Raw genomic sequence first — 26,947 nt, forward strand, 5'->3', positions numbered from 1 at the left:
TATGAGGTTCAACAGTTTCAATAACTGGACGTTTAAGTTGTCCCTTCAGTCAAAGTAGACATCCACTCACAGTGCAGAGACTCAGAAGATGATCTGAGTGAATGGCAAGGAATTGAAAAGTGTCGGGTAGTGAGTGAGGAGTGCGGGGCATGTGGGGGTGTTGTGTGTGTCTGTGTGTGTATCATTTTGAAAAGATTCCACAGTTTTCCTCTTCAGAAACCCACATGCAAATGAGAAGTATGCTGCTTTGTAAACCTCCCTGAGGAAAATTATTTGTTGCAAACTTAAATAACAGGGCTACAGAATTTCTAAGAAAGATTCTTACAAATAAATACATAACAAAAAAAGAGGAAAACATTGTACCTAGCAGAAAAGGAAATGATAGATAAACTTGTAATTCCTTTCATTGCAGAAATGACTTTATCCAGGTCTTGGACTGACTTCTACTCTGAATGTTCTCTCTGTGGGGTACTCAACAGTTTTGGAGGGATGGATAGGCCTGGAGGTGCAAACTCTAAGTCCTTTATGTGAAGAGAAAGTGTTCGTCGCTCAATCGTGTCCGTTTCTTTGCGACACCATGGCCTGCACCAGGCCCGTCTGGAGTAGGTAGCCATTTCCTTCTCCAGGGGATCTTCCCAACCCGGGGATAGAACCCAGGTCTCCCTCATTGCGGGCTGGTTCTTTACCGTCTGAGCCACATCTAGACAGTTGTGGACTCTCTGGGAGCAGCGTCAGAGGCTGCGTGAGGAGACTAGGTCCCGACTCTCAGCACGGATGATCGCTGGCTGTCTGGGACGCCACAAGAATCGAGAAAGGGTAGGCGGCGTGGAAACGGCGAGCCCGCCAGCCTCCACAGGCAGGTTAGGCTGGCCGCTGGACCGTTGCCTGTGAGTAGTCAAGCACCAGCCGAGCGCCGCCGCAAAGTAGTACCAGTAGGCGCCGCTCCCCGGGAGCTGAAGAGCAGTGCGCACGCGCAGACGGGCCTGGCCAGCGAAGCGGACAGGCCCACTCCCCAGACCCGCCTCACCTCCAGCACCCGGCCGCGGACCGCACTGCCTAGTCACCCCGCCGGGCTTTCCCCGCCCACTCGGCGCGCTAGCGGATCGCGGCTGCGCGCGCAGAGCCTGAGCGGGCGCCGGCGGGAAGGGGAAGCGGCGGGTAAGGAGGGCCCGCGTCCCGGGGGCATCTGTGACTGGGTTGGGAGTTTCGTCCTCGCCTCTGTCTTTGTGGAGGAGCGTGCGAGGAGCCTCTGGAACCGGCTTCCTCCTGCCGTTCAGGCATGCCTCCAATAATCGAAGTGTTTTCGCCCTCACCGGAGCGTCGTCTAGTCCGGTCTCCACCTGCTTCTCGTCTCCCCGCCCCCACTGGGGAATCCGAGGCCGAGCCCCGGCCGGTCTGGTTTCGTCAGACCTCATGCTCTCGCCAGACCCATCTGAGATGCCTTCCCGGCCGTTTAGGTAGCGCCGGATCGTTTATCTGCCTTTAGTGGCGCAGCATCCCAGGAGTAGCTCTCCGGGTCCAGCCTCCAAATCAAGCACAAAGAGCCTCTTTTTTAGTTTTTTTTTTTTTTTGGACGCTCGCTCGTCCTGGGATTCTTTTTGACACCCTTTGCTGAGTGAAGCAGCTTCCAGATGCTCGAGGCAGTGAATTTGAGGCCACTAAACATAGATTCTCTTTGCTTCCTCTGAGCGTCTCCACCGTTTCCTTAATAATCCACCTTTCAAATTTGTGTCTGTTGAGGCGCGTCCCTTACATCCCTATGCGATGGCCCTATATTAAGCTCTTTCCTTTTGGAAATGGGGTAACACCACGTACCTTCTTTTGGAATGAATTACTGCACTGGCCGTGGGATAGTATCAGCAGTTACTAAGAAGCGTAGTAGTTAGTAGTGAAGGAGGATTTCTGCTGTCTGCTGCCAGAGTGGATGGATATTCAGTCACTTTTTTGTACCAAGAGGCAGCGTTTTATCTCAAGCTATGCTTGATGCCCTGAAGTTGGAGGCAGAGGAGGTACCTTGTAATTAAACAAATCGCTGAGTCCAGAATCTGCTGACAGGAAGAAATCTAAAACAGAAAAAGCCTGACTGCCGTGCCATGTTTAATAATATCTGCAGATCAAATTTCTATCTAGAGAGAAATACACTTTTTCTGTGTAAGTTAAATGTAATATATTGACATTTATGTTGGTGCTGATGTGAAGTTTTAGCAGCTACCTTGGAACTTTTCAGTCAAGTTTCTCAAGAAGTTAATTCCTAAGTAATCATAATAATCAGCTTAGTTATTTTTACTTTGATAAGTTTTACTGAATGCTGAAAACTTAGCCGCTCCCAGCATTTCTGTTAGTCGACTAATTTTCCTTGATACCTAAATGCCTTTGTCATCTTAGATTTCTCTTGTGCTTCATCTCGATATCTCTTATATGACTGGATCGTATGGTTTCTTTTTTCAAAAAGTAACTTGGATTTATCCCTTTGATTCTCATTGTTGAAGCTGGAAGTCTCTTTTCTAAGACTTTGCTACCTCTTAGCACATCCTCCAGAGAGCTCAAAACACAAGTCTGAAACATGACTATTGTCATGTTTATTCTTAATAAACCTATAAAGGTTCATGTTCAAACTTATTTGCCTGGGTTTCAAAGCTCTTTCTGTGCACATGATATGGTGGGAAAACCCCAGGATTTAGAGTCAGACCTGGGTTTAAATACTAGGATTGTCATTGTACTAACACTGTGTCCTTGGGAAACTGAGCTTCAGTTTCCTTCTCTTATTTCGAATAACAATATCTTTTCTTCCAGCCTCTTAATTATTGTGAGAATTACAATTGGCATAATGTGTGAAAAAGTTGTCAGAATTAAACAAAAACAACCTAAGCTATTATTATTTCTTAGTGCTACAGCTATGAAAGATAGTTCCAAAAGAATTGTCTTTCAGGGAACTTTCAGAAAGTAAGGACTTTTTGAAAAGTCAAGCAAGTTTGAACATGAACCTTTATAGGTTTATTAAGAATAAACATGACAGTAGTCGTGTTTCAGACTTGTTTTTTGAGCTCTCTGGAGAGCTTTCAGTCCTACTCCCTATGTGTGTGTTCATAGGGAGTAGGGTGACAAGGAAGACTGTGATTATTGTTGTTTAGTCACTAAGTTGTGTCTAACTCTCTTGCAACCCCATGGCCTGCCAGGCTCTGTTCATGGGATTTTCCAGGCAAATTGGAGTGGGTTGCCATTTCCTTCTCCAGGGGATCTTCCTGACCCAGGGATCAAACCTGCATCTCCTAGAGGTGGATTCTTTACCACTAAGCTACTACTGAAGCCCCCAGATTGTGATAATGGGCTGTAAAATAGGTATGGTTAGGGTGAGCACCAAACCCAGAGGAGAGAGGAACAGGGAAGAGTTCCTGGAGGATATTAAGTTTGAACAGTCTTTAATTATAAAAAAGATCCAGACAGAAAAGCTGGGAAAGGGTATCATGAAAGAGATCCCTTTAGAGAACTGCAAATTGTTAGATTTTATTGAAGTATTAAAAGTATTCAAAGAGGATTATAGGAGGTAGGATTGGATGGGTAGACAGAGATGAAATTTGAAGGTCTTTTTTGTGCTAAAGGAAATGAACAAATTGAAGGATTTTAAGCAGACAGTTGGCCTGCCTGATCACAATTGCTTTAAAAAAAAAAAAAGAGAACACTTAAGTTCCTTTTTTTTTTAAAAAAATTACTCATTTATTTATTTTTGGCTGTGCTGGGTCTTCATTGCTGCACTGGCTTTTCTCTAGTTGTGGTGAGCCGGGGCTACTCTGTAGTTGTGGTCCTTGGGCTTCTCATTGTGATGGCTTCTCTGTTGCAGAGGATGGGCTTTAGGGCATCTGGGCTCAGTAATTGTGATTCCTGGGCTCTAGAGCACAGGCTCGGTAGTTGTGGTGCATGGGCTTAGTTGCTCCTCTGCATGTAGATCTTCCTGGACTAGGGGTCAAACTCATGTTTCTTGCATTGGCAGGCAGATTCTTTTCTACTGAGCCACCAGGGAAGCCCCACAATTGCTTTTTGAAAGTTCATTTTGACTGCCGTGTGTGCTTCCTTACCACAGTGTACAAGGCTATCCATCTTCTACCTTTGTGCCTTTCCTTGTTTTCTTCAGTTCACCGTCTCCTCATACCTTAATACACTGTCACTCAATATCCAGTTTGGGTTCCATTTCTGCTGTGAGGCGTTGTCCAGTTACTTTAGACCACATTATTCATCCCCTTCTCTGAAACCCTGTTAGGAATAGCACCACACAGTTTAGTCCTTGTTAGTTTCATGTGTGTTTCATGTCCCTAAATAGATTTTAATTTCCTCCAGGATAGGGAATGTTTCATATGTATGTGAACAGAAGACATGCTAAACACAAAAATTTGTTGCTTGGTCTCTTTCTTTTTTTCAGGGTAGGACCAGATTATGGGCAACAGTCCTTTTAATTGATCTATCATCATCATGGCTAATGAGGGCTGTGCCAAGGCTGGTGATAGTCATTTTTCATTAGATAAACATGCTCAACTCATCTTGGCTCAGATCAATAAAATGAGGAATGGAGAGCATTTCTGTGATGTGGAGCTGCAAGTTGGGAAGGAAACTTTTAAAGTTCATCGGCTGGTTTTGGCTGCTAGTAGTCCTTACTTTGCAGCTTTGTTCACTGGAGGAATGAAGGAGTCCTCAAAGGATGTTGTACAGATTCTAGGAATTGAAGCTGGAATCTTTCAAATACTTTTAGATTTCATTTACACAGGTATGTAAGTATTATATTGTTGTTGTTTAGTTGCTAAGTTGTGTCTGACTTTTGCAACCCTGTGGACTATAGCCTGCCAGGCGCCTCTATCCATGGGATTTCCCAGGCAAGAATATTGGAGTGGGTTGCCATTTCCTTCTCCAGGGAATCTTCCTGACCCAGGGATTGAACCTGTGACTCCTGCATTGGCAGGCAGATTCTTTACCACTGAGCCACCAGGGAAGCCCATGTAAGTATTATATGTAGTGTAAATATATATGGAAAACTAGATTTGAAAGAGATACACTAAAGTGTTAATATAGGGAATTCCTAGGCATCAGGGGTTAGGGCTCCATACTACTGGCAAGTCAGAAAAAAAATAGTGTATGTCTGTGTATGGGAAAATGTTTGGTTTTCATTTTTATACTTTTCTGCCTTACATCTTTTCATGTGCCTGTTGGCCATCTGTATGTCTTCTTTGGAGAAATACCTATTTAGGTCTTCTGACCATTTTTTGATTGAGTATTTTGTTTTTTTGTTGTTGTTGCTGTAAAAGGGCTTTTAATAACCTGTAAAGACTTATTAAGTTGTAGGGCATTCTTTTTGTTACTCTAAAGTAATCCTTGGCTTCATCCAATACCATTCCTTCAGTTACCTTCCATCACAACCCATGATGTTATCGTCTCCAAATTTGTAATGAACTCTCATTTCATTCAATTAAGTCTTAGATTTCTCTGCAGCCACTACTGTTTATTCCCATGGTGAATTCCATTTCTTATACTTTTGGAAAATTCCCTATTTGCATTTAACAAGCCATATTCTCCCTATCACCTTAGTGTCTTTGGCCATTCATTCATATATAATAAAATTTGGGGGCACCTAGTGTTTAGAAGGGGCTTCCCTGGTGGCTCAGATGGTAAAGCATCTGCCTGCAATGCGGGAGACCCGGGTTCTATTCCTGGGTCGGGAAGATCCCCTGGAGAAAGAAATGGCAATCCACTCCAGCACTCTTGCCTGGAAAATCCCATGGACAGAGGAGCCTGATAGGCTATAGTCCATGGGGTCGCAAAGAGTCAGACATGACTCTTTTAGAAATACAGAAAGGGCAAGCTTTTTCTTAACAGACTTTATAAATCTAATTGAGAATACAAACATGCAGTTTAGTTGAATGTTTTAAAAGGGATAAAGGGAAATTATGAGATTGAATGGAGGGACTTCCCTGGTGGTTCATTGGTTAAGAATCCAGTCAACCAATGCAGGGGGCCCAGTTTCAATCCCTGGTCAGGGAACTAGATCCTGCACACAGCAACAAAGATTCCCTATGCTGCAACTAAGACCCAGCTAGGTCAAAAAAAAAAGAAAAAGATTGAATGGAGAGTTTATCCTTACTAGGTAGGATATCCTTTTCTTTCTAAATATAATTGAGTATTTGATCTCTTTCCAAAGTCATCATATAAGTATATGAAAGTGAAGCCCTCTGGAAGGAGATTGGTATATATAGTTACTTAAATGTTAAATGTTTAAAACTTCTCATATGTTATGGACTCTTGGTTTTACCTCACATTAAAAATTAACATTTATATGGCACTTGATTGTAATGAAGAATATGGCCCATGTCTTACTCACTCCTTTGCCTCAGTCAGATGTTTGTTAGATGCATATAGCCTTATGTTAAAAGCATGGACTTTGATGTCACTCCCTACATTGCATCTCACTTAACCGTGTGACAAAGAGTTGAGTTACTTTAACTTCCCAATTGTGTTTTCTTAATATAAATATAAGGGGGAAATCCTACTATATGGGATTATATGGAGGGTTAAGTGAATGTATAGAGCAATTATGCTGTGCCTGGTTCATTGTTAAGTGCTCCATGCATGTGCAGTACTATTATCACTTAGGTTTTGCACCTTTCTACAAGTTCTTTGTTGCCTTTTACTTAGTATTCATCTACTCCCACAAAGCCTGAGCTATCAGTGGAATCAAGTATAATGCTTTTTGAATATAAGTCAAATGTTTGTTTTATTTTATTGGTCATTTTGTCTCCCTGCTTCCCTAGGTATAGTGAACATAGGCGTGAATAATGTCCAGGAGTTGATTGTTGCAGCAGACATGCTACAGTTGACTGAAGTCGTTAATCTTTGCTGTGAATTTCTGAAAGGACAAATTGATCCACTGAACTGCATTGGGATCTTTCAGTTCTCTGAGCAGATTGCCTGCCATGATCTTCTGGAATTTACAGAAAACTACATTCATGTCCATTTCTTGGAGGTGCATAGTGGGGAAGAGTTCCTGGCACTTACAAAAGATCAGCTGATCAAAATTTTGCGAAGTGAAGAGCTTAGCATCGAGGATGAATACCAGGTCTTCTTAGCTGCAATGCAATGGATACTGAAAGATCTAGGAAAGAGAAGAAAACATGTGGTGGAAGTGCTGGACCCAATTCGATTCCCTTTATTACCTCCTCAGAGACTTGTAAAGTACATAGAAGGTAATTTTTTTGTCCTATATTAAATTAGTTTTATCCAGTGACCTTTCCTCTCTTTGAAATGTGATAGTGTTTTCATTTTTCACTTCAATAGCAAACATTTATTGAATGGTTATTATATGTAAGATACAACTTTTGTATTTTGTAGGTACAGTAGCATTTCAGTATTTCTACATATTTTAATCAGATCTTTATCTTGAGGTTAACTACCAAGGGAGAGGAAATTACTGACAGAGCTAAAATACTGCTGCTATTTTTGGTAGTAGTACTAATTATTTTAGCGTAAGATTTCTTCTTGCCACTTTGAAAAATTCAGCAAAACTAAACATTTAAGGAAAACTATATATGCTGAACACAAAACCAAAACTCAATAAATTCTATAAGTCCTCTCATTATAAAATTAATTGTATATTGATATAATAATACAGCTTCTATGTAGCCTTTGAATATATTTAAGTTCTAAACTTTGAAAACACTTTTCACCATAGTATAAAATAAATTTTATCTTTATATTAGAAAAATAATATTTAAATTTATTTTTAAAAACTACTTTGGAACAGTTTCAAGATTTGAAGCTTTAACTCTTGTCATTTAGGATGTGACTGAATTACAAATATTTTACTATGAATTAATTATAGTATTAGCATTAAAGTTGTAATTATATGATATAATTATATTTAATGTGGATTTTTAAGTTTTTCCACTCTTAACAGTGTCAACAGAAATTTGTAATTTTTTCTCAGTGATATCTTGTATTAATATATATATCATTAATTCTCATTATTCATATATATAGTCATTACTCACTGACTACTACTACTACTATATAGTTAGTTCTCACTAACTACTACTATTTGTGGTAGTTATCCTCTATAAATTTACCAAGAACAGTGATCAGCAAATACTGAGCCATTGTTCCTAAGAAAAGCATGAGGTAAGTCCTTACAAGCCTCTGGTCACAAAATTTTTGTCACCTGATCAATACATAAACTTGTTTCTTTGTGTGTGTCTGTCAAAACCCCCTCATTTAATATATACTGTTGATTCATTAAACTCATGGCCAACAAAACTACAACTCAAGGCTGAGTGAAGCGTAACACATGTTAGGCTTCTGCAAGACACATCACAGCCTTCTTGCACTTACAAACACTAGACATGGTACTTTCGCAGTGTGCTTAGGGACTGTTTTAAACAGTGAAAAGGCCAACAGAAAATACAAAGTGCCATGATGCTAAATAGAATGTGAAGAGGACACTTGTTTATAGTGAGAACTGAAATAAGATGGCAGAATGTCGCCTCTTTCAGTCTCACCTGGAAGCATGGATGTTAGGTGATTCAAATTTTTTGCCACTGTATGGCATGTCTGTGAACCACCAGGAAAGCGCTGTGAGTGTTGATTTGAGTTTGAAAAATTCATGTTAGTGAGTAGATTATTCATAAGTAAAGAATCCACAAAAAATGAAGACTGACTATATTTAAATGCTAAAGCAAGAGAAGAATTATCCAGACATGTTTTTTGTGTGTATCATGTGAGAAGTTAGGAGCGGGACAAAGGCTTTCATGGTTGAGTTGACTTTTGCAAAGTGCTGCAGATACAAAGTACTGAAGGGAAGTTCCCTGGAATTGGGGCATGTTTTCCTATGACTTTTTACTGTCATAATATTAAAGTCTTGTACTGCCCAGTAGTTATCACCTAAGGACATTTCACTGGAATACAACTGCAGGGAAGCAAGGGAGAAATAAATGGAGGATATTTTCCAAAGGCAACCTTACTATTTTTCAGTATTTTTGAAACTTTATCTCTGGTCTTTTTAGAGAAAAGGTGGACAATTTATACAGAAAACTAATGAGACTCTCCCACAAAATAGAGTGAGGGAGCAAAAGACTTCACTGAAATGGTTAAATTGTATTATGTGAAATGTGTAGATTTTCCCCTATGGTGTATAATTCAGGTAATTTAATATTATTAGTATATGATAACATATCTTTTTCTTGCATTTTAGAGAACGATTTTACTTTTTAAAAATGGTACATGCTCTTATAAAAAACTTTAGGTAATAAATTATTAAAAAAGCAAACAACAGATCACCCAAAGTTCACCATACAGAAATAGCCAGTTATAATTAACATTCATTAAACATCATTCTAGATGTCTCTGTATAGGAGAATGGATGATGGGTGGGTGTATGGTTGCAAGGATGGATAGAAAAAAATTTACAAGAATATGAATCATTCTATCATACTATTTATAATACAAAAAATATACCTAAATCTCACTAAAAGTTAACAAAGAAGATACTAATTAGGTAAATGTTTATTTAATCCCAAGAAGTATTCATTCTAAAAAGTTTTTACATAATAAAAACAAAAAGATGAGCTTCATTAAAAGGTGAAACCATAGTTTCATTTTGTGTTTCAATTTTAAAGTTTAGATTCTCTGCTGTGAAAAATGAGGTAATTAGTATTGTTATTTTTCTCCTTACCTGCCTCAAGGTCTACATAGCCCTTATATAGATACTTTTCAAATCCTCCTAGCTCTGTGCTTTTATTCTATATTTAAGTGGTTTTAATGCTCTGTACCAGTTTTTAAACAGTAGGCTTTTTGTTCCTGAACTTTCTTTTATTTTTGGGCCCTGCAGCAGTGCTTGCAGGATCTTACTTCCTCCACAAGGGATTGAACCCAGGTCATCACAGTGAAAGCACCGAATCCTAACTACTGGACTGCCAGGGAATTCCCTGAGCTTTCTTTTTTGATTCGTCATTTGATTGGTTAAATTTCATCACCAAGATTTTTTTTTTCTAAGAAAGGTTCATGATTACTGTATTTGCTGAGTTTTTCCCTCATATCTGAGAATTTCTGTTACCTTTTAAATTTAACAGATATTTGTGTGGGTACAATATGCTTGATTTTTGAGCATTCCCCCCACTTCCACCTCCACCCTAAGTTTGTAAGGAGTGCTTTTTTTTTTTTTTTTTTTTCCCCAATGATTTGCTTTTTCTGCTTGGATGGCTAAAGAATTCTCTTTCATTATTCTTGATTTGTGTTCAAGTTTGCCATTTTTCCATATACCCTTTTCCTTTTTTTTTGGTCATGCCCTGTGGTATGCAGCAATTTTCCCTTCATTTTGGAAAATTTTTCCTTTGTGAAATTCCTGAATATTTCTAACGTTTCCTTTGGTGGTCTTCATCCTTGTATTGGAAACTTTTTTGTCTTTCGTATTTATCATCTTATAATATAGGAAATCAGTCCTGAATATTCATTGAAAGGACTGATATTGAAGCTGAAACTCCAATACTTTGGACACCAAATGTGAAAAACTGACTCATTGGAAAAGACCCTGATGCTGGGAAAGACTGAAGGCGGGAGGAGAAGGGGATGACAGAGGATAAGATGGCTGGATGACATCACTGACTCAATGGACATGAGTTTTTGAGTAAACTCCCGGAGTTGGTGATAGATAGGGAGGTCTGGCATGCTGAAGTTCATAGGGTTGCAAAAAGTCGGACACGATTGAGCAACTGAACTGAATGTTAAAATACTTTGTTTTTTGCTCTGTGCTCACATTTGTTTTCTTAAGTCTTTACTCCAAATTGCCAATTTGATTTTTGTCTAATTAGTTTCTTGCTTCTAATTTATTATGTCTGCACTGCTGTCACTTTATTTCTTTAGCAATGCATCTCATTTTGTCTTTGAGCCTTTTTTTTTCCCGTATAGGATCTTTATTCTTAAAAATAAATCTATCTTGTATATAGAGAATCTGTTTCTGTTATGTGGCTAATGTTTCTTCCAAACTGAATTCTTCAGTCACTTTCTCTTTTTTTTTTCTGGGGTATATTTAAATAGTTGTATTGCTATTTCTTGATATACTGCTCATGCTTAACTTGGCAATTCTGTTCAAATCTGCTTGCTCTGATAATTCTCCATGACACACTTTCTATCTTGGTATTTGTTGTTGTTGCTCAGTTGTGTTCAACTCTTTGCAGACCCCATGGACTGCAGCACGCCAGGCTTCCCTGTCCTTCACCATCTCCCAGAGCTTACTCAAACTCATGTCCATTGAGTTGGTGATAGTTGGTGATGCCATCCAACCATCTTGTTCCTCTGTTGTCCCCTTCGTCTCCAGCCTTCAATCTTTCCCAGCATCAGGGTCTTTTCCAGAGAGTCAGTTCTTCACATCAGGTGGGCAAAGTATTGGAGCTTCAGCCTCAGCATCAGTCCCTCCAATGAATATTTACAATTGATTTCCTTTAGGATTGACTGGTTTAATCTTCTTGCTGTCCGAGGGATTCTCAAGAGTCTTCTCCAACACCACAGTTTAAAAGCATCAATTCTTCAGTGCTCAGCCTTCTGTATGGTCCAACTCTCACATCCATATATGACTACTGGAAAAACCATAGCTTTGACTATACAGACCTTTGTCAGCAAAATAATGTCTCTACTTTTTTTTTTTTTAATGTCTCTACTTTTTAATATGCTGTCTAGGTTTATCATAGCTTTTCTTCCAAGGAGCAAGCATCTTTTAATTTCATGGCTGCAGTCACCATCTGCAGCGATTTTGGAGCCCAAGAAAATAAAGTCTGTCACTGTTTCCACTGTTTCCCCATCTATTTGCCATGAAGTGATAGAACCGGATGCCATGATCTTAGTTTTCTGAATGTTGAGTTTTAAGCCAGCTTTTTCACTCTCCTCTTTGACCTCATCAAGAGGCTCTTTAGTTCCTCTTTGCTTTCTGCCTTGAAGGTAGTGTTATTGGCATATCTGGGGGCTTCCCACCTAGTGGTAAAGAATCCGTCTGCTAATTACAAAGGAGATAGTCCTGGTTCGATCCCTGGGTTGGAAAGATCCCCTGGAGGAGGGCATGGCAAGCCACTCCAGTATTCTTGCCTGGAGAATCCCCTGGACAGAGGAGCCTGGTGGGCTACAGTCCATAAGGTCGCACAGAGTTGACATGACTGAAGTGACTTAGCGTGCACACATGCACATCTACATATCTGAGGTTATTGATATTTCTCCTTGCAATCTTGATATTACTACTCTCTTTATCCCACCTAAAATTTAATTGCTATGTATTGTATTCTCACCACTTCTTTCTAGCTTGAGGCATGAGGGTGGTGAAAGAATAGATATCTGCTCAGGCTAAGGTCCTTGCCTATGGGCCTGGACTCTGACCTCTCTCTTGGTGAGATCCAATTATTGATCTGATATCAAGACCTACTTACCCAACCAAGGATATATCTCACTACTGTGGATTTTGGCTACCACTGAGAAATGCTGGGCTGGAAGAAGCACAAGCTGGAATCAAGATTGCCGGGAGAAATACCAGTAACCTCAGATATGCAGATGACACCACCCTTATGGCAGAAAGTGAAGAACTAAAGAGCCTCTTGATGAAAGTGAAAGAGGAGAGTGAAAAAGTTGGCTTAAAGCTCAACATTCAGAAAACGAAGATCATGGCATCGGGTCCCATCACTTCATGGTGAATAGATGGGGAAACAGTGGAAACAGTGTCAGACTTTATTTTTCTGGGCTCCAAAATCACTAAAGATGGTGACTGCAGCCATGAAATTAAAAGACGCTTACTCCTTGGAAGAAAAGTTATGACCAACCTAGATAGCATATTCAAAAGCAGAGACATTACTTTGCCAACAAAGGTCTGTCTAGTCAAGGCTATGGTTTTTCCAGTGGTCATGTATGGATGTCAGAATTTGACTGTGAAGAAAGCTGAGTGCTGAAGAATTGATGCTTTTGAACTGTGGTGTTGGAGAAGACTCTTGAGAGTCCCTTGGACTGCAAGGAGATCCAACCAGTCCATCCTAGAGGAGATGAGTCCTGGGTGTTCTTTGGAAGGACTGATGCTGAAGCTGAAACTCCAATACCCCGAAGCTGTAAAAAAATATTTGGTATTGTAGGAAACAAACACCAATGTTTGATGATGAGCTTTCATTTTTTGATTGTTAAATGTATTTCCTTTTCATGGAAATAAGTCTTTTCAATATTGTTTAAAAGTTGATTAAAACATCTTTTTCAACATTACTTTAGGAATATCTGATTTTAATCTTCGTGTTGCACTGCAAACACTTTTGAAAGAGTATTGTGAGGTGTGCAAATCTCCCAAAGAGAACAAATTTTGTAGTTTTCTGCAGACATCTAAGGTTCGACCTCGGAAGAAAGCAAGAAAGTACCTGTATGCAGTAGGTGAGAACCTTTTAAAAAGTAATATAAATTATCTTTATTTTCAGGATCAAAACCTTTAAAATTTTTGTTATTATTAAACATGTGAGAATATGCATGTATGTCAAATAGGCATATTTAATTTCACATACCTGCTGCAGATTTAGAAATTGCATTTATATAGTATAGTGGACACATCTAAGAATAAAGATATTTATTTGATGTCTATTATTTGGTGATTTAAATCTTTGAGTTCTTAGATACCCAATTATTATCAAATAACTGCCTAAGATATGCTGCTTTAAAAATTAATATTTGAATTCTAGTGAGAAATAGGAAAATAAATCTCAAACATATTAACTATTCACAGCGTCTGAGATGGTCTTTAGGGATAACAGGAAGTAGTGGTCTCCAAAGTGTGGAGATGCAGGACAATCCAAAGGAATACTGTATGGACATTTTGTATTTTATTGTAGTGTAGCATAGTGTAGTGTAGTTTTTTGGCCATGCTGTACAGTTTGAGGGATCTTAGTTCTCTGACTAGGAATTTAACCTGGGCCACCTCAGTGAAAGCACAGAGTCTGAAACACTGCACTGCCAGGGAATTTCCTCTATTAAAAAAAATATTTAAAATAGAATTTAAAATGTTGATATATATCAACAAATTGTCTAGATTTATATACATAATTAATTTATATATAAGAACTTTATGTATAACATAATTTATGCTATGTATGTCATTGCATGTGTAATTTTATATATACTATTACATATAAATTATAATTTTTGAGTGTTCATTAACCTTTTTTATAATGGGATGTTCAGTTAAACAAGGCTTTCAACCCTCACTATTTTTTAATTGAAAAAGATATTAATAGGGACTTCCCTGGTGATCCAGTGGTTAAGAATCCACCTTGCAGTACAGGGAAGACAGGTTCGGTCTCTGGGTGGGGAAGTAAGAGCCCATATGCTACAGAGCAGCTAAGTCTGCACACTGCAGCTGCTTAGCCCACAAGCTCCAGAGCCCATGTGCACTGACCTCTCAAGCTGCAAATACTGAGCCCAGGCTCTACACTAGGGTCTGCGTGTCGCAATGAAAGATCTCTTGTGACACAACTAAGACTCAGTGCATGAATAGAAATCACAATGAAACTTCCTAACTAGACAGATAACAAGTTCCTAGATTTACATTTTATCTAACATTTAATTATGACCAGGACCAGGTGGTAGAATATTGTGGTTGAATTCATTGCATTTAATCCATCATCTTTTAGGACTTGGTACATTTAAGAATAATAGATGTACATCTGACAGACTCTAAAGTATGTATTCCTTACTATGCAGTAGTTATTGAAAATCTAGATGTAGAGGGCTAGATTTTTCTTGTTACTACCATTTCCATATTTAGCAGTAAGAGAGTTGCTGTGTACCTGCTTTCCTTTCTTTATTCAGGTGGATATACTCGATTGCAGGGGGGCCGCTGGAGTGATAGCAGAGCCCTCAGTTGTGTAGAACGTTTTGACACCTTTAGCCAGTACTGGACCACTGTGTCTTCACTTCATCAGGCTCGATGTGGACTGGGAGTAGCAGTTCTGGGAGGAATGGTCTACGCAATTGGAGGTAATAATAAAAATGTCTTATTTCCATTTTTAGACTATAACTCTTAAGTTGAATGCATTCTTAAATGCCTTATATATTTTGCTGGATACTCTGGAGTATATATAGATATAGTTGTGCTTATGCTGTAAAGAGCAATATTGCATAGGAACCTGGAATGTTAGGTCCATGAATCAAGGCAAATTGGAAGTGGTCAAAGAGGAGATGGCAAGAGTGAATGTCGACATTTTAGGAATCAGCAAACTAGGATGGACTGGAATGGGTGAATTTAACTCATTATAATCTAATACTGACCATTATATCTACTACTGTGGGGAAGAATCCCTTAGAAGAAATGGAGTAGCCGTCATAGTCAACAAGAGTCTGAAATGCAGTACTTGGATGCAATCTCAAAAATGACAGAATGATCTCTGTTAGTTTCCAAGGCAAACCATTCAGTTTCACGGTAATCCAAGTCTATGCCCTGACCAGTAATGCTGAAGAAACTGAAGTTGAACAGTTCTATGAAGACCTACAAGACCTTTTAGAACTAACGCCCAAAAAAGATGTCCTTTTCATCATAGGGGACTGGAATGCAAAAGTAAGAAGTCAAGAAACACCTTGAGTAACAGGGAAATTTGGCCTTGGAGTACAGAATGAAGCAGGGCAAAGGCTGATAGAGTTTTGCCAAGAGAACACACTGGTTATAGCAAACACCCTCTTCCAACAACGCAGAGAAGACTCTACACATGGACATCACCAGATGGTCAACACCGAAATCAGATTGATTATATTCTTTGCCGCCAAAGATGAAGAAGCTCTATACAGTCAGCAAAAATAAGACCAGGAGCTGACTGTGGCTCAGCTCATGAACTCCTTATTGCCAAATTCAGACTGAAATTGAAGAAAGTAGGGAAAACCACCAGACTATTCAGGTATGACCTAAATCAAATCCCTTATGATTATACAATGGAAGTGAGAAATAGATTTAAGGGACTAGATCTGATAGATGAGTGCCTGAAGAACTATGGACGGAGGTTTGTGACATTGTACAGGAGGCAGGGATCAAGACCATCCCCAAGAAGAAGAAATGCAAAAAAGCAAAATGGCTGTCTGAGGAGACCTTATAAATATCTGTGAAGAAGAGGAGTGAAAAGCAAAGGAGAAAAGAAAAGATATACCCATTTGAATGCAGAGTTCCAAAGAATAGCAAGGAGAGAGAAGAAAGACTTCCTCAGTGATCAGTGCAAAGAAATAGAGGGGAAAAATTGAATGGGAAAGACTAGAGATCTCTTCAAGATAATCAGAGATACCAAGGGAACATTTCATGCAAAGATGGGCTCAATTAAGGACATAAATGGTATGGATCTAACAGAAGCAGAAGATATTAAGAAGAGGTGGCAAGAATACACAGAGGAACCGTACAAAAACATCTTCACGACCAAGATAATCATGATGGTGTGATCACTGACCTAGAGCCAGACATCCTGGAATGTGAAGTCAAGTAGGCCTTAGGAAGCATCACTACGAACAAAGCTCCTGGAGGTGATGGAATTCCAGCTGAGCTATTTCAAATCCTAAAAGATGATGCTGTGAAAGTGCTGCACTCAATATGCCAGCAAATTTGGAAACCTCAGCAGTGGCCACAGGACTGGAAAAGGTCAGTTTTCATTCCAATCCCAAAGAAAGGCAATGCCAAAGAATGCTCAAACTACCGCACAATTGCACTCATCTCACACGCTAGTAAAGTAATGCTCAAAATTCTCCACGCCAGGCTTCAGCAAGACGTGAACCGTGAACTTCCAGATGTTCAAGCTGGTTTTAGAAAAGGCAGAGGAACCAGAGATCAAATTGCCAACATCCGCTAGATCATCGAAAAAGCAAGAGAGTTCCAGAAAAAAACATCTATTTCTGCTTTATTGACTATGCCAAAGCCTTTGATTGTGTGAATCATGACAAACTATGGAAAATTCTGAAAGAGATGAGAATACCAGACCACCTGACCTGCCTCTTGAGAAATCTGTATGCAGGTCAGGAAGCAACAGTTAGAACTGGACATGGAACAATAGACTGCTTCCAAATTGGGAAAGGAGTATGTCAAGGCTGTATATTGCCACCCTGCTTATTTAACTTATATGCAGAGTACATCATGAGACACGCTGGGCTGGATGAAGCACAAGCTGGAATCAAGATGGCCGGGAGAAATATCAATAACCTCAGATACACAGATGACACCACCCTAATGGCAGAAAGTGAAGAAGAACTAAAGAGCCTCTTGATGAAAGTGAAAGTGGAGAGTGAAAAAGTTGCCTTAAAGCTCAACATTCAGAAAATGAAGATCATGGCATCCGGTCCCATCACTTCATGGGAAATAGATGGGGAAACAGTGGCTGAGTTTATTTTTGGGGGCTCCAAAATCACTACAGATGGTGACTGCATGCATGAAATTAAAAGACGCTTAATTCTTGGAAGGAAAGTTATGACCAACCTAGACTGCATGTTCAAAAGCAGAGACGTTACTTTGTCAACAGTGGTCCGTCTCATCAAGGCTATGGTTTTTCCAGTGGTCATGTATGGATGTGAGAGTTGGACTATAAAGAAAGCTGAACACTGAAGAACTGATGCTTTTGAAATGTAGTGTTGGAGAAGACTCTTGAGAGTATTGGACTGCAAGGAGATCCAACCAGTCCATCCTAGAAGAGATCAGTCCTGGGTATTCATTAGAAGGACTGATGTTGAAGCTGAAACTCCAGTACTTTGGCCACCTGATGGGATGAGCTGACTTATTTGAAAAGACCCTGATGCTGGGAAAGATTGAGGGCAGGAGGAGAAGGGGACAACAGAGGATGAAATGGTTGGATGGCATCACCGACTCAATGGACGTGAGTTTGAGTAAACTCTGGGAGTTGGTGATGGACAGGGAGGTCTGGCGTGCTGTGGTCCATGGAGTCGCAAAGAGTTGGACGCGACTGAGCTGAACTGAATCGAATAAACATTTGTTAAATAAAGTAATGAAAAAAAAAGGAAACAGGACTTGCTCGGTAGTCCAGTGAATCTGCCCGTTAATTCAGGGGACATCAGTTCAATCCTTGGTCCAGGAAGATCCCACATGCTGCAGAGCAGCTAAGCCCATGCACCACAACTACTGAGCCATCAAAAAAGATCAGTCGCAGCCATAAATAAATAAAATTTAAAGAAGAAAAAGGAAACATATGATATTAAATATTTCATACCAGAGGGATACTGTGATTTGTTACCAGTCAAAAGACTTAGGTTTGTTTTATGAAAAATATTCATAAAATGTAGCATCAAAATTTAGGTCAACGTTCATGATAAAAAAAATTTTAATTCTGAAAGCTGAATTACAAATCTTTTTTTTTTTTGCTGCACTCCATGGCATGTGGAAACTTAGTTCACTGACCAGGGATTGAACCTGCACCCGCTACATTGCAAGGCAGATTCTTAATCACTTTATTGCCAGGGAAATCCCCTTATGAATCATTTTTAATTAACCAATTTTCTGGACAGTGGCGTGTGTAAAAACCATGTCAGCTAGACATTGGGACTTATTTCTTAATTAAAATCACTGTGTTTCTAAAACTGTTATGAATTCTAAAATGATTAATGAATAAAATTAAATAAAAGGGAATTTGAATGTGGGAGAAAAACAATTATCAGAGAAGGATCTGAAGAGAAATAAATGCTAACACTTTTGATATCAAGATTTATTTTCAAGTAATTTGTCTTTATAGCAAGCATCTTGTTAGATCATCTCTAACTCTTATAGCCAGTTTTCCCCTTTATTTCTATGGGTCATTCTCAAATACTGAAAGTTGTATATCAAAAATCTTACTATTATTTTACAACTATGATATTGTCAGTTTAAAATGAGAGATATTAAATATTTGATCATTATTTTTTGGAGAAAGCAATCATCTCAAAAACTGTTTATTAAACTGTTTATTAAATCAATAAATGTCATGGTGCATCTGAAAATTCTAACAAAGAAATTAGAGTTTTGAGCAATAACCTCTTGTCAGTATAAAGACTATAAGTCTATGTAATCTTTGGCTGAAACTCTCATGGTTTTTTTATGTACATTTTGGCAGTTGTGTTGCATGAACTCTGTTGTGTTTAATGTAGGGTCACAGTGTCCTGTGTGACACTTCCATATATATGTATCCCTTTCCTGATACCACAGAAGCATAAATGGCAGCCTTTCAAAACTGCCATGACTTTGCAGGCTATTAACGATTGTCAACATTACTGTCTTAACATATTACTTAAAATATAATTTTCAAATAATTTTTTGTTATCAAAGTAATTCATGTTTGCTATAGAAAATTTTGCTGAAACTGAGGCATATGAAAAAGAAAATAAAAATCACCCATAGTATAATCATACCACCAAGAGATAATCACAGTTAACAGTTTATTTCCTTCTAGATATGTATGTATCTGGGTTACTATTCTACGTATTATATTTTAAAATTAAGATATAATTCACATATCATAAAATTCACCATTGAGAGTGTTAAGTTCAGTGGTTTTGGTATATTTACAAAATTGTGCAACCATCACCACTAATTTCAGGACATTTTCACCACTGCAAAAGCCACTGTTTATCAATTAAGGAAAATCTTATATACGTATAGGGAACTATTTACTAGGCATGTTCCCAGACTCTAGGTCAACGTTGTAAGCAGGTCTTTCTAAGAATAGGCAGTTTTAGGCCTGCTCTGTTAACTGTTTTCTGTACCATGAGTTTTGTATACAGTCAAGATTCTAGGCCCTCATAAAATTATATTAACTGAAAATACCTTTTCCTACTCTTCTGCTTCATCTTTTACTCTCTTTATGATATCTTTTGGTAAATGAATGTTTTTAATTTTAATGTAGCCAACTCTATAATAATTTTCCCTTTATGGTTAGTATTTCTTATATCTTTTTAAAGAAATCCTTGTCTACTCGAAAGTCATGAAATATATACTTTTATTAATTTTTAAAAATTTTATAGTTTTTCCACTTACATTTAGGTCTGTAATTCACCTGTAACTGAATTTTATAGATCATATAGTAAGGAACTAGTTTCATTTCCCCCATCAGATCAGATCAGTTGCTCAGTTGTGTCTGACTCTTTGCGACCCCATGAATCGCAGCACGCCAGGCCTCCCTGTCCATCACCAACTCCCGGAGTTCACTGAGACTCACGCCCATCGAGTCAGCGATGCCATCCAGCCATCTCATCCTCTGTCATCCCCTTCTCCTCCTGCCCTCAATCCCTCCCAGCGTCAGAGTCTTTTCCAATGAATCAACTCTTCGCATGAGGTGGCCAAAGTACTGGAGCTTCAGCTTTAGCATCATTCCTTCCAAAGAAATCCCAGGGTGGATCTCCTTCAGAATGGACTGGTTGGATCTCCTTGCAGTCCAGGGGACTCTCAAGAGTCTTCTCCAACACCACAGTTCAAAAGCATCAATTCTTTGGCGCTCAGCCTTCTTCACAGTCCAGCTCTCACATCCATACATGACCACTGGAAAAACCATAGCCTTGACTAGACGGACCTTTGTTGGCAAAGTAATGTCTCTGCTTTTGAATATGCTATCTAGGTTGGTCATAACTTTCCTTCCAAGGAGTAAGTGTCTTTTAATTTCATGGCTGCAGTCACCATTTCCCCCATATACATATATAAAAACAATTCCCAGCATTTTTGTTGACCTGTTGCTCTGCTGTGCAAACTATCTCATGTACCTAGTAATCATATACGCATGGATCTGATTCTAGAATTTTGTCTATTCCATTGATCTCTATGTCTATTCCTGTGGTGTTATAGCTGTACTTTAAGTATGATAGGCTTATTTAATAGGGAATTTTCTCTCTCCTTAGTATTCTTTTTGGGAGTGCTTGGCTATTCTACTTCTTTTAAACTTCCATATAAAATTCAGAATTAGTTAATCAAATCTATTTTTAAAATAATACTGTATGATTCTACTTATATGAGATACTTGGAATAGTCAGAATCAGTAAAACAGAAAGTACAATGTGTTTGCCAGGGGCTAGAGGAGGAGAGAATGGAGAGTTACTGTTTAGTAGGTATAGAGTTCAGTTTTACAAGATGAAAAGAATTATGGGGATGGCTGATTGTGATGACTGTATATCAGTGTGAATGTGTTTAATATCACTGAACTATATTCTTAAAAATGGTTAAGATGATAAATTTTATGTTATGTGTATTTTAATACAATAAAAAGAAAGAGGTTTCTTAAAAATAGGAATTTCTTTAAATCTGTAAATCATTTTGGGAGTAATCATCTTTACATTGACACTTATAATTCATCAACATGATACATCTCTTCATTTATTTGAAGTGAAGTGAAGTGAAGTCGCTCAGTCGTGTCCGACTCTTTGCCATCCCATGGACTGGAGCCTGGAGCCTGGTAGGCTACAGTCCATGGAATTCTCCAGGCAAGAATACTGGAGTGGGTTGCCATTTCCTTCTCCAGGGGATCTTCCTGACCCAGGGATTGAACCCAGGTCTCCTGCATTGCAGCCAGACACTTTACTGTCTGAGCTACTAATTTAAAAATTTATCTAAGTAAAATTTATAAATTATATCCATAAAGGTCTTATATTGGGTTGGCCAGAAGTTCATTTGGATTTTTCCATAACATCTTACAGAAAAAGCTGAACAAACTTTTGGGCCAAGCCATATACAATCTTTCATTGCATTAACTTCTTCTAGGTATATTATATTTAAAATTCTATTTTTAAGTGCTATTTAAAAATTTTTTTTTCATTTTCTGTTTGTTGTTAGATAAGCATTGCATTAAAACTCAAATTGTAGCAGAGCCTGCTATCTAAACTGTGAAAATATAGAAGTTTCAAAATGCAACCTTTATCCCCCAAAATTACATGGATTGTTTGGGTGGTGGAATTAGAAACAGGTAATAGTCTACTTTGCTTAATTAAGTGGACATTAATAAATGACAGTGCTATGATCCAAAATAACACATGGTGGGCAAATAAATTTTAATGAAGAGTATAAAATCAGACATAATAGTTGAATTCTGACAACACAGAATGCCATTGAATATTGTATTGTGGTTTTAGGTTATTAACATTATTAATTCTTCTCATATGTGTCTCTTATTTGACTCAGGTGAAAAGGATTCAATGATTTTTGACTGTACTGAATGTTATGATCCAGTTACTAAACAGTGGACGACTGTAGCTTCAATGAATCACCCCCGCTGTGGCTTGGGAGTGTGTGTATGTTATGGGGCTATCTATGCTTTGGGTAATTATTCTCTCCAATTTAAAAGATATCTAATATTATTTAAATTCTTAATCAAATTTTGCTTACTTTAGAAATTTTCCTTCCTTACCTTAAGAAACTTGTGTCTCTTCAGTTTTAAAAGTTCTTATTCTCAAAATTATATTACTTGGGAAATACTGTCAAGCATGGAACTCTTAGAAGGAGATGGGGATAAAATACAGATGAGATGTCTGGAGGAGCATTTTAGCTGACTTGTTAAATGTCATTAGGATGACTGTTCTGAATATGCAGATATTATTTTAAAAAATAGTTTTGTAAAATATTGTATTTCCTATGCAATAGATTGAAGTTTGGGGGTTGGTTTGTTTGTTAAAATCGCTTGTGAAACGTAGGCAGAGAGTTGAAACATCCAAGTTCTACTTACAATCAAATTCTACCTTTTCTTGTAATCTTGGACAAATAACCTCTCTGGTCCATATGATAATCATCCATAATATAAAGTTGTCAGATTAGATGTTTTCTAAGGTGCTTTTCATAAATAAGTTTCCCTTATTCTGGAAATAAGATTTTTTATTTGGTTCCAGGTGGTTGGGTTGGAGCTGAGATAGGGAACACTGTTGAACGATTTGATCCTGATGAGAATAAATGGGAAGTAGTTGGCAACATGGCTGTGTCACGGTACTACTTTGGGTGTTGTGAAATGCAAGGTAATTGCTTTAGAAAATCTTTTTCCTGAAAATGTAGTTTTTAAACAACTGTTTGAGCTTGAGGCTTTATTTTCACAAAAGTGTATTTTATGCCTGTTCAGTTCAGGCGCTCAGTCTTGTCTGACTGTTTGCGACCCTGTGGACTGCAGCACACCAGGCTTCCCTGTCCATCACCAACTCCTGGAACTTGCTGAAACTCTTGCCTGTTAGTTTTGAATATAATTGACACTAACAGCGTGGAGGTTTTGCTTCTAATCTCTTATATTTTTAAACCTCTTATATCTTTATTTCTGTATTTCCAAAATAAAGTTAAAATTAAAAATTCCAGATGGGCAAAGATACCTAATTAGCAAAATATGTATTTGAACTGTTATCCATTATTGTCATTTTTCTCTCCCTTGTAGGCCTTAGGGCTTCCCTGATGTCTCAATTGGTAAAGAATCTGCCTGCAATGCAGGAGACCTGGGTTCGATCCCTGGGTCAGGAAGATCCCCTGGAAAAGGGCATGGCAACCCACTCCAGTATCCTTGCCTGGAGCATTCCATGGACAGAGGACCCTGGCATGGGGTTGCAAAGAGTTGGACATGACTGAGCAACTAACACTTTAACCTTCAAGTATTTCTAAGTAGGGAGAGATTATCAAAAACAATCTTTATAGTGTCATAGGCTTCTTCAGTGTTTTTTTAAATAGGGTACGTTGTAATTCAGTATACACACAGTGCTATCACAGATTTGAAAAATGTACTACATATTAAAATGGTAAACAGACATTTATTAATTGTCTACAAAACCTGATTCTCTGTTCAGAGTTGGGGAACACATTTTTATGTACCTGTAGGCTTCCCCGATGGTTCAGCAGGTAAAGAATCTGCCTGCAATGCAGGAGACACAGGTTCAATCCCTGGGTCGGAAAGACCCCCTAGAAAAGGAAATTGCAACCCACTCCCGTATTTTTGCCTGAAAACCCCCATGGACAGAGGAGCCTGGCGGGCTACAGTCCAAAGGGTTGCAAAGAGTCAGATATGACTGAGCGAATAAGCAAGCAAGCAGTACACTGAGAGGTACTTAATAAGCACTCGAGAATAAAACCTAATTCTCTGTCCAGATTTGGGGAACACATTTATATGTAGCTGTAAAGTAGGAAGCAGTCTGCCATTGTTACATGACAACTCAGGTGCTCCATTCCTAGCTCAATTCTTTCTGCCTTCTGAGTACCTTCTCAGATTTCTGCTGGCATGTAAATGCTCAAATTACATGGTGTAGACTATGTTCTATTTAATATTATAGTGTTCTCTAGTTATTTTATATTTATTTTTATCTTCTCATCTGAAATCATAGAGCTGGAGAGCCATCTTGAATATTATCTATTTCAACCCCTTTATTTTTAGATGAGGAAGCTGAAGATCAGGAGGCTGTGAGTTGTCTTTTTTCATAGTTGGTTTCTAGTAGAGTTGGAGCTTGAACTCAAGTTTACTAACATTTAGCTTATGTTTCTTAAAATGTCATTCTGTAAAACTTTCAACTTTAGAACTCTAGGAACAACAGTAAGTACTCAAAAAGTAATTGTTGATCGTCAGAATCTTTAGTTGCAAATCAAATTTAATAAGAAACTCTGAATTACAGTCTGCTGTACTGTATCTAATACCTTAATCTAGCCATGAACTATTCTAATTTAAATTTAATTCTGTATTTTATGTCCATCTGAGCAAAAGTTAGGTTCTCACCAAGCAGGGTTATGTCATTCCCAGTTTAAGTGTATGACTGTTTTTAAGAGGGTGAAATCCCTCTCCTCTTCCGTTTTTACTTATACACGATAGCAGTGGATCTGGAACTTGAATCATTAAGCGAACAGTAAGATTGGAAATCCTTGCCTGACAGATTGTTTTGTTATAGCATCATTAAGTTCTTTGAATATTCAGTGCCACTTTAAATTCGTACCGCTAATTCTTTGTAACATGTTTAAATGAGAGCTGTGATAAATTGGACAGAAGTCAATTCTCTCTTGAAGCCCTGCATTAAGTAAAGTATCAGATAACAAACTTAAATCACAACTATCACATTTTATAATTATTTGTATCCTATTTTCTATAGCATCTGAGCAAAAATATTCCATTTTCAGGTTTAATTTATGTGGTTGGGGGCATCAGCAATGAAGGAATAGAGCTTTGTTCTTTTGAAGTTTATGATCCACTTTCCAAGCGCTGGTCTCCACTTCCTCCAATGGGAACTAGAAGAGCATATCTTGGGGTTGCTGCACTCAATGATTGCATCTATGCTATTGGAGGGTGGAATGAGACACAAGATGCTCTTCATACCGTAGAAAAATATTCCTTTGAAGAGGTAGGTTGGATGATTTCAATTGTTTGGTATCCTGTTATTCATGTCTGTAAGATCTGTGGGCTTCCTTTGTGGCTCAGATGGTAAAGAATCCACCTGCAATGGGGGGAGACCTGGGTTCGATCCCTGGATTGGGAAGATCCTTTGGAGAAGGAAATGGCAACTCACTCCAGTATTCTTGCCTGGAGAGTCCCATGGACAGAGGAGCCTAGGGTCACAAAGTGTTGAATATGACTGAGTGACTTAGCACAAGATCTGTGTTGTTGTTCAGTCGCTAAACCATGCCTGACTTTTTGGGACCCCATTAGACTGTAGCACGCCAGGCTTCCCCATCTTTCACCATTTCCTGGAGTTTACTCAAACTCATATCCATTGAGTTGCTGATGCCATCCAACCATCTCATCCTCTGTTGCCCCCTTCTCCTCCTGCCCACAATCTTTCCCAGCATCAGGGTCTTTTCCAATGAGTCGGCTCTTCGCATCAGGTGGCCAAAGTATTGGAGCTTCAGCTTCAACATCAGTCCTTCCAATTGATATTCAGGAGTGATTTCCTTTAGGATTGACTGGTTTGATCTCCTGCTGTCCAGACTCTCAAGAGTCTTCTCCAGCACCACAATTCAAAAGCATCAACTCTTCAGTTTCAGCCTTCATTATGGTCCAGTGCACACATCTGTATATTACTGCTGAAAAAAACAGCTTTGACTAGACGGACCTTTGCTGGCAAAATGATGTCTCTGCTTTTTAATACACTGTCTAAGTTTGTCACAGCTTTTCTTCAAAGGAACAAGTGACTTTTAATCTCTATCTGTAATTATGGGTTTATCTGTTCTCCTTCCATTCCTGTCAGATTTTGCTTCTCATATTTTTAATCTCTGTTATTAAGTGTGTGTACATTTATTATTACATTTTCTTGCTGAATTGATCTTTTTATAGCCTGGAAATGTTTTTCTTTCTCTATGATAATATCCTTTCCTTGAAGTCTACTTTGTCTTCATACTAATATAGCCAAGCTGTCTTTTGATTATTATGTGCATTGTGTATCTTTTTTTTCCTTCTACTTTAAATCTGTGTCTTTAAAAACTACATGTTTTGTAAGATAGCTGTACAGGTCTGTTTTTCTGTACAATTTGAAAGTCTCTGACTTCTAAGTAGGGTCTTTAGAATGTTTACTATTTATATATAATGTAATTATATATGTGGGGTTGGTTTTTAGACTCTTAATTTACTGTTTTTCTGTTTGTACAATCCATCCTTTTTTTTTTCTCTTTTCTGTCTTTATGTTGATTGTTTTAGTATTCCATTTTATCTCTTTAGTCCAATTAACTATATGTCTTTACCTTTTTTCTTAATTGTTGCTTTTGGGTTTTCATTATATATAATAGGCATTTTAATGTATTACATCTACATTAAAATAATATTATGCCAGTTCACTTTTAATGTAAGAAACTTAGAAAAACATATTTTCCTCTTCCATCCTTTGTGCTATTGATGTATTGATTTTACTTCTGTGTATGTAATAAACCCCACAGTATGTTGTTGTTATATTTATTTAAATGGTTAATTATATTTAAGATAAATTTTAATGAGAAAATATTTCATAATTATGCATTCATAACTATCATTTCTAGTTCTGTTCATTGTAT

At 38.2% G+C, this 26,947-nt stretch overlaps 1 protein-coding gene across 2 annotated transcripts in view; it reads left to right on the forward strand.

Moving 5' to 3' along the window:
* The first annotated feature begins 982 nt into the window (after nucleotides 1-982).
* LOC102397381 (intracisternal A particle-promoted polypeptide) overlaps nucleotides 983-26,947 on the forward strand; it is a 37,840-nt gene continuing 11,875 nt past the window's right edge. Inside the window, exons 1-8 of one of the 2 annotated variants that reach the window (XM_006052543.4) lie at nucleotides 983-1,158; nucleotides 4,415-4,756; nucleotides 6,792-7,223; nucleotides 13,261-13,416; nucleotides 14,845-15,012; nucleotides 22,145-22,282; nucleotides 22,846-22,968; nucleotides 25,088-25,308. In XM_006052543.4, the coding sequence (XP_006052605.1) occupies nucleotides 4,465-4,756; nucleotides 6,792-7,223; nucleotides 13,261-13,416; nucleotides 14,845-15,012; nucleotides 22,145-22,282; nucleotides 22,846-22,968; nucleotides 25,088-25,308 (1,530 nt within the window). In that variant the 5' untranslated portion in view covers nucleotides 983-1,158; nucleotides 4,415-4,464. Of the gene's footprint in view, nucleotides 1,159-1,182; nucleotides 2,152-4,414; nucleotides 4,757-6,791; nucleotides 7,224-13,260; nucleotides 13,417-14,844; nucleotides 15,013-22,144; nucleotides 22,283-22,845; nucleotides 22,969-25,087; nucleotides 25,309-26,947 lie in introns of those variants that run through there. The other variant, XM_025288830.3, reaches the window with a different exon arrangement.

Source organism: Bubalus bubalis, chromosome 6, assembly GCF_019923935.1.
Source record: "Bubalus bubalis isolate 160015118507 breed Murrah chromosome 6, NDDB_SH_1, whole genome shotgun sequence".
Classification (NCBI taxonomy): domain Eukaryota; kingdom Metazoa; phylum Chordata; class Mammalia; order Artiodactyla; family Bovidae; genus Bubalus; species Bubalus bubalis.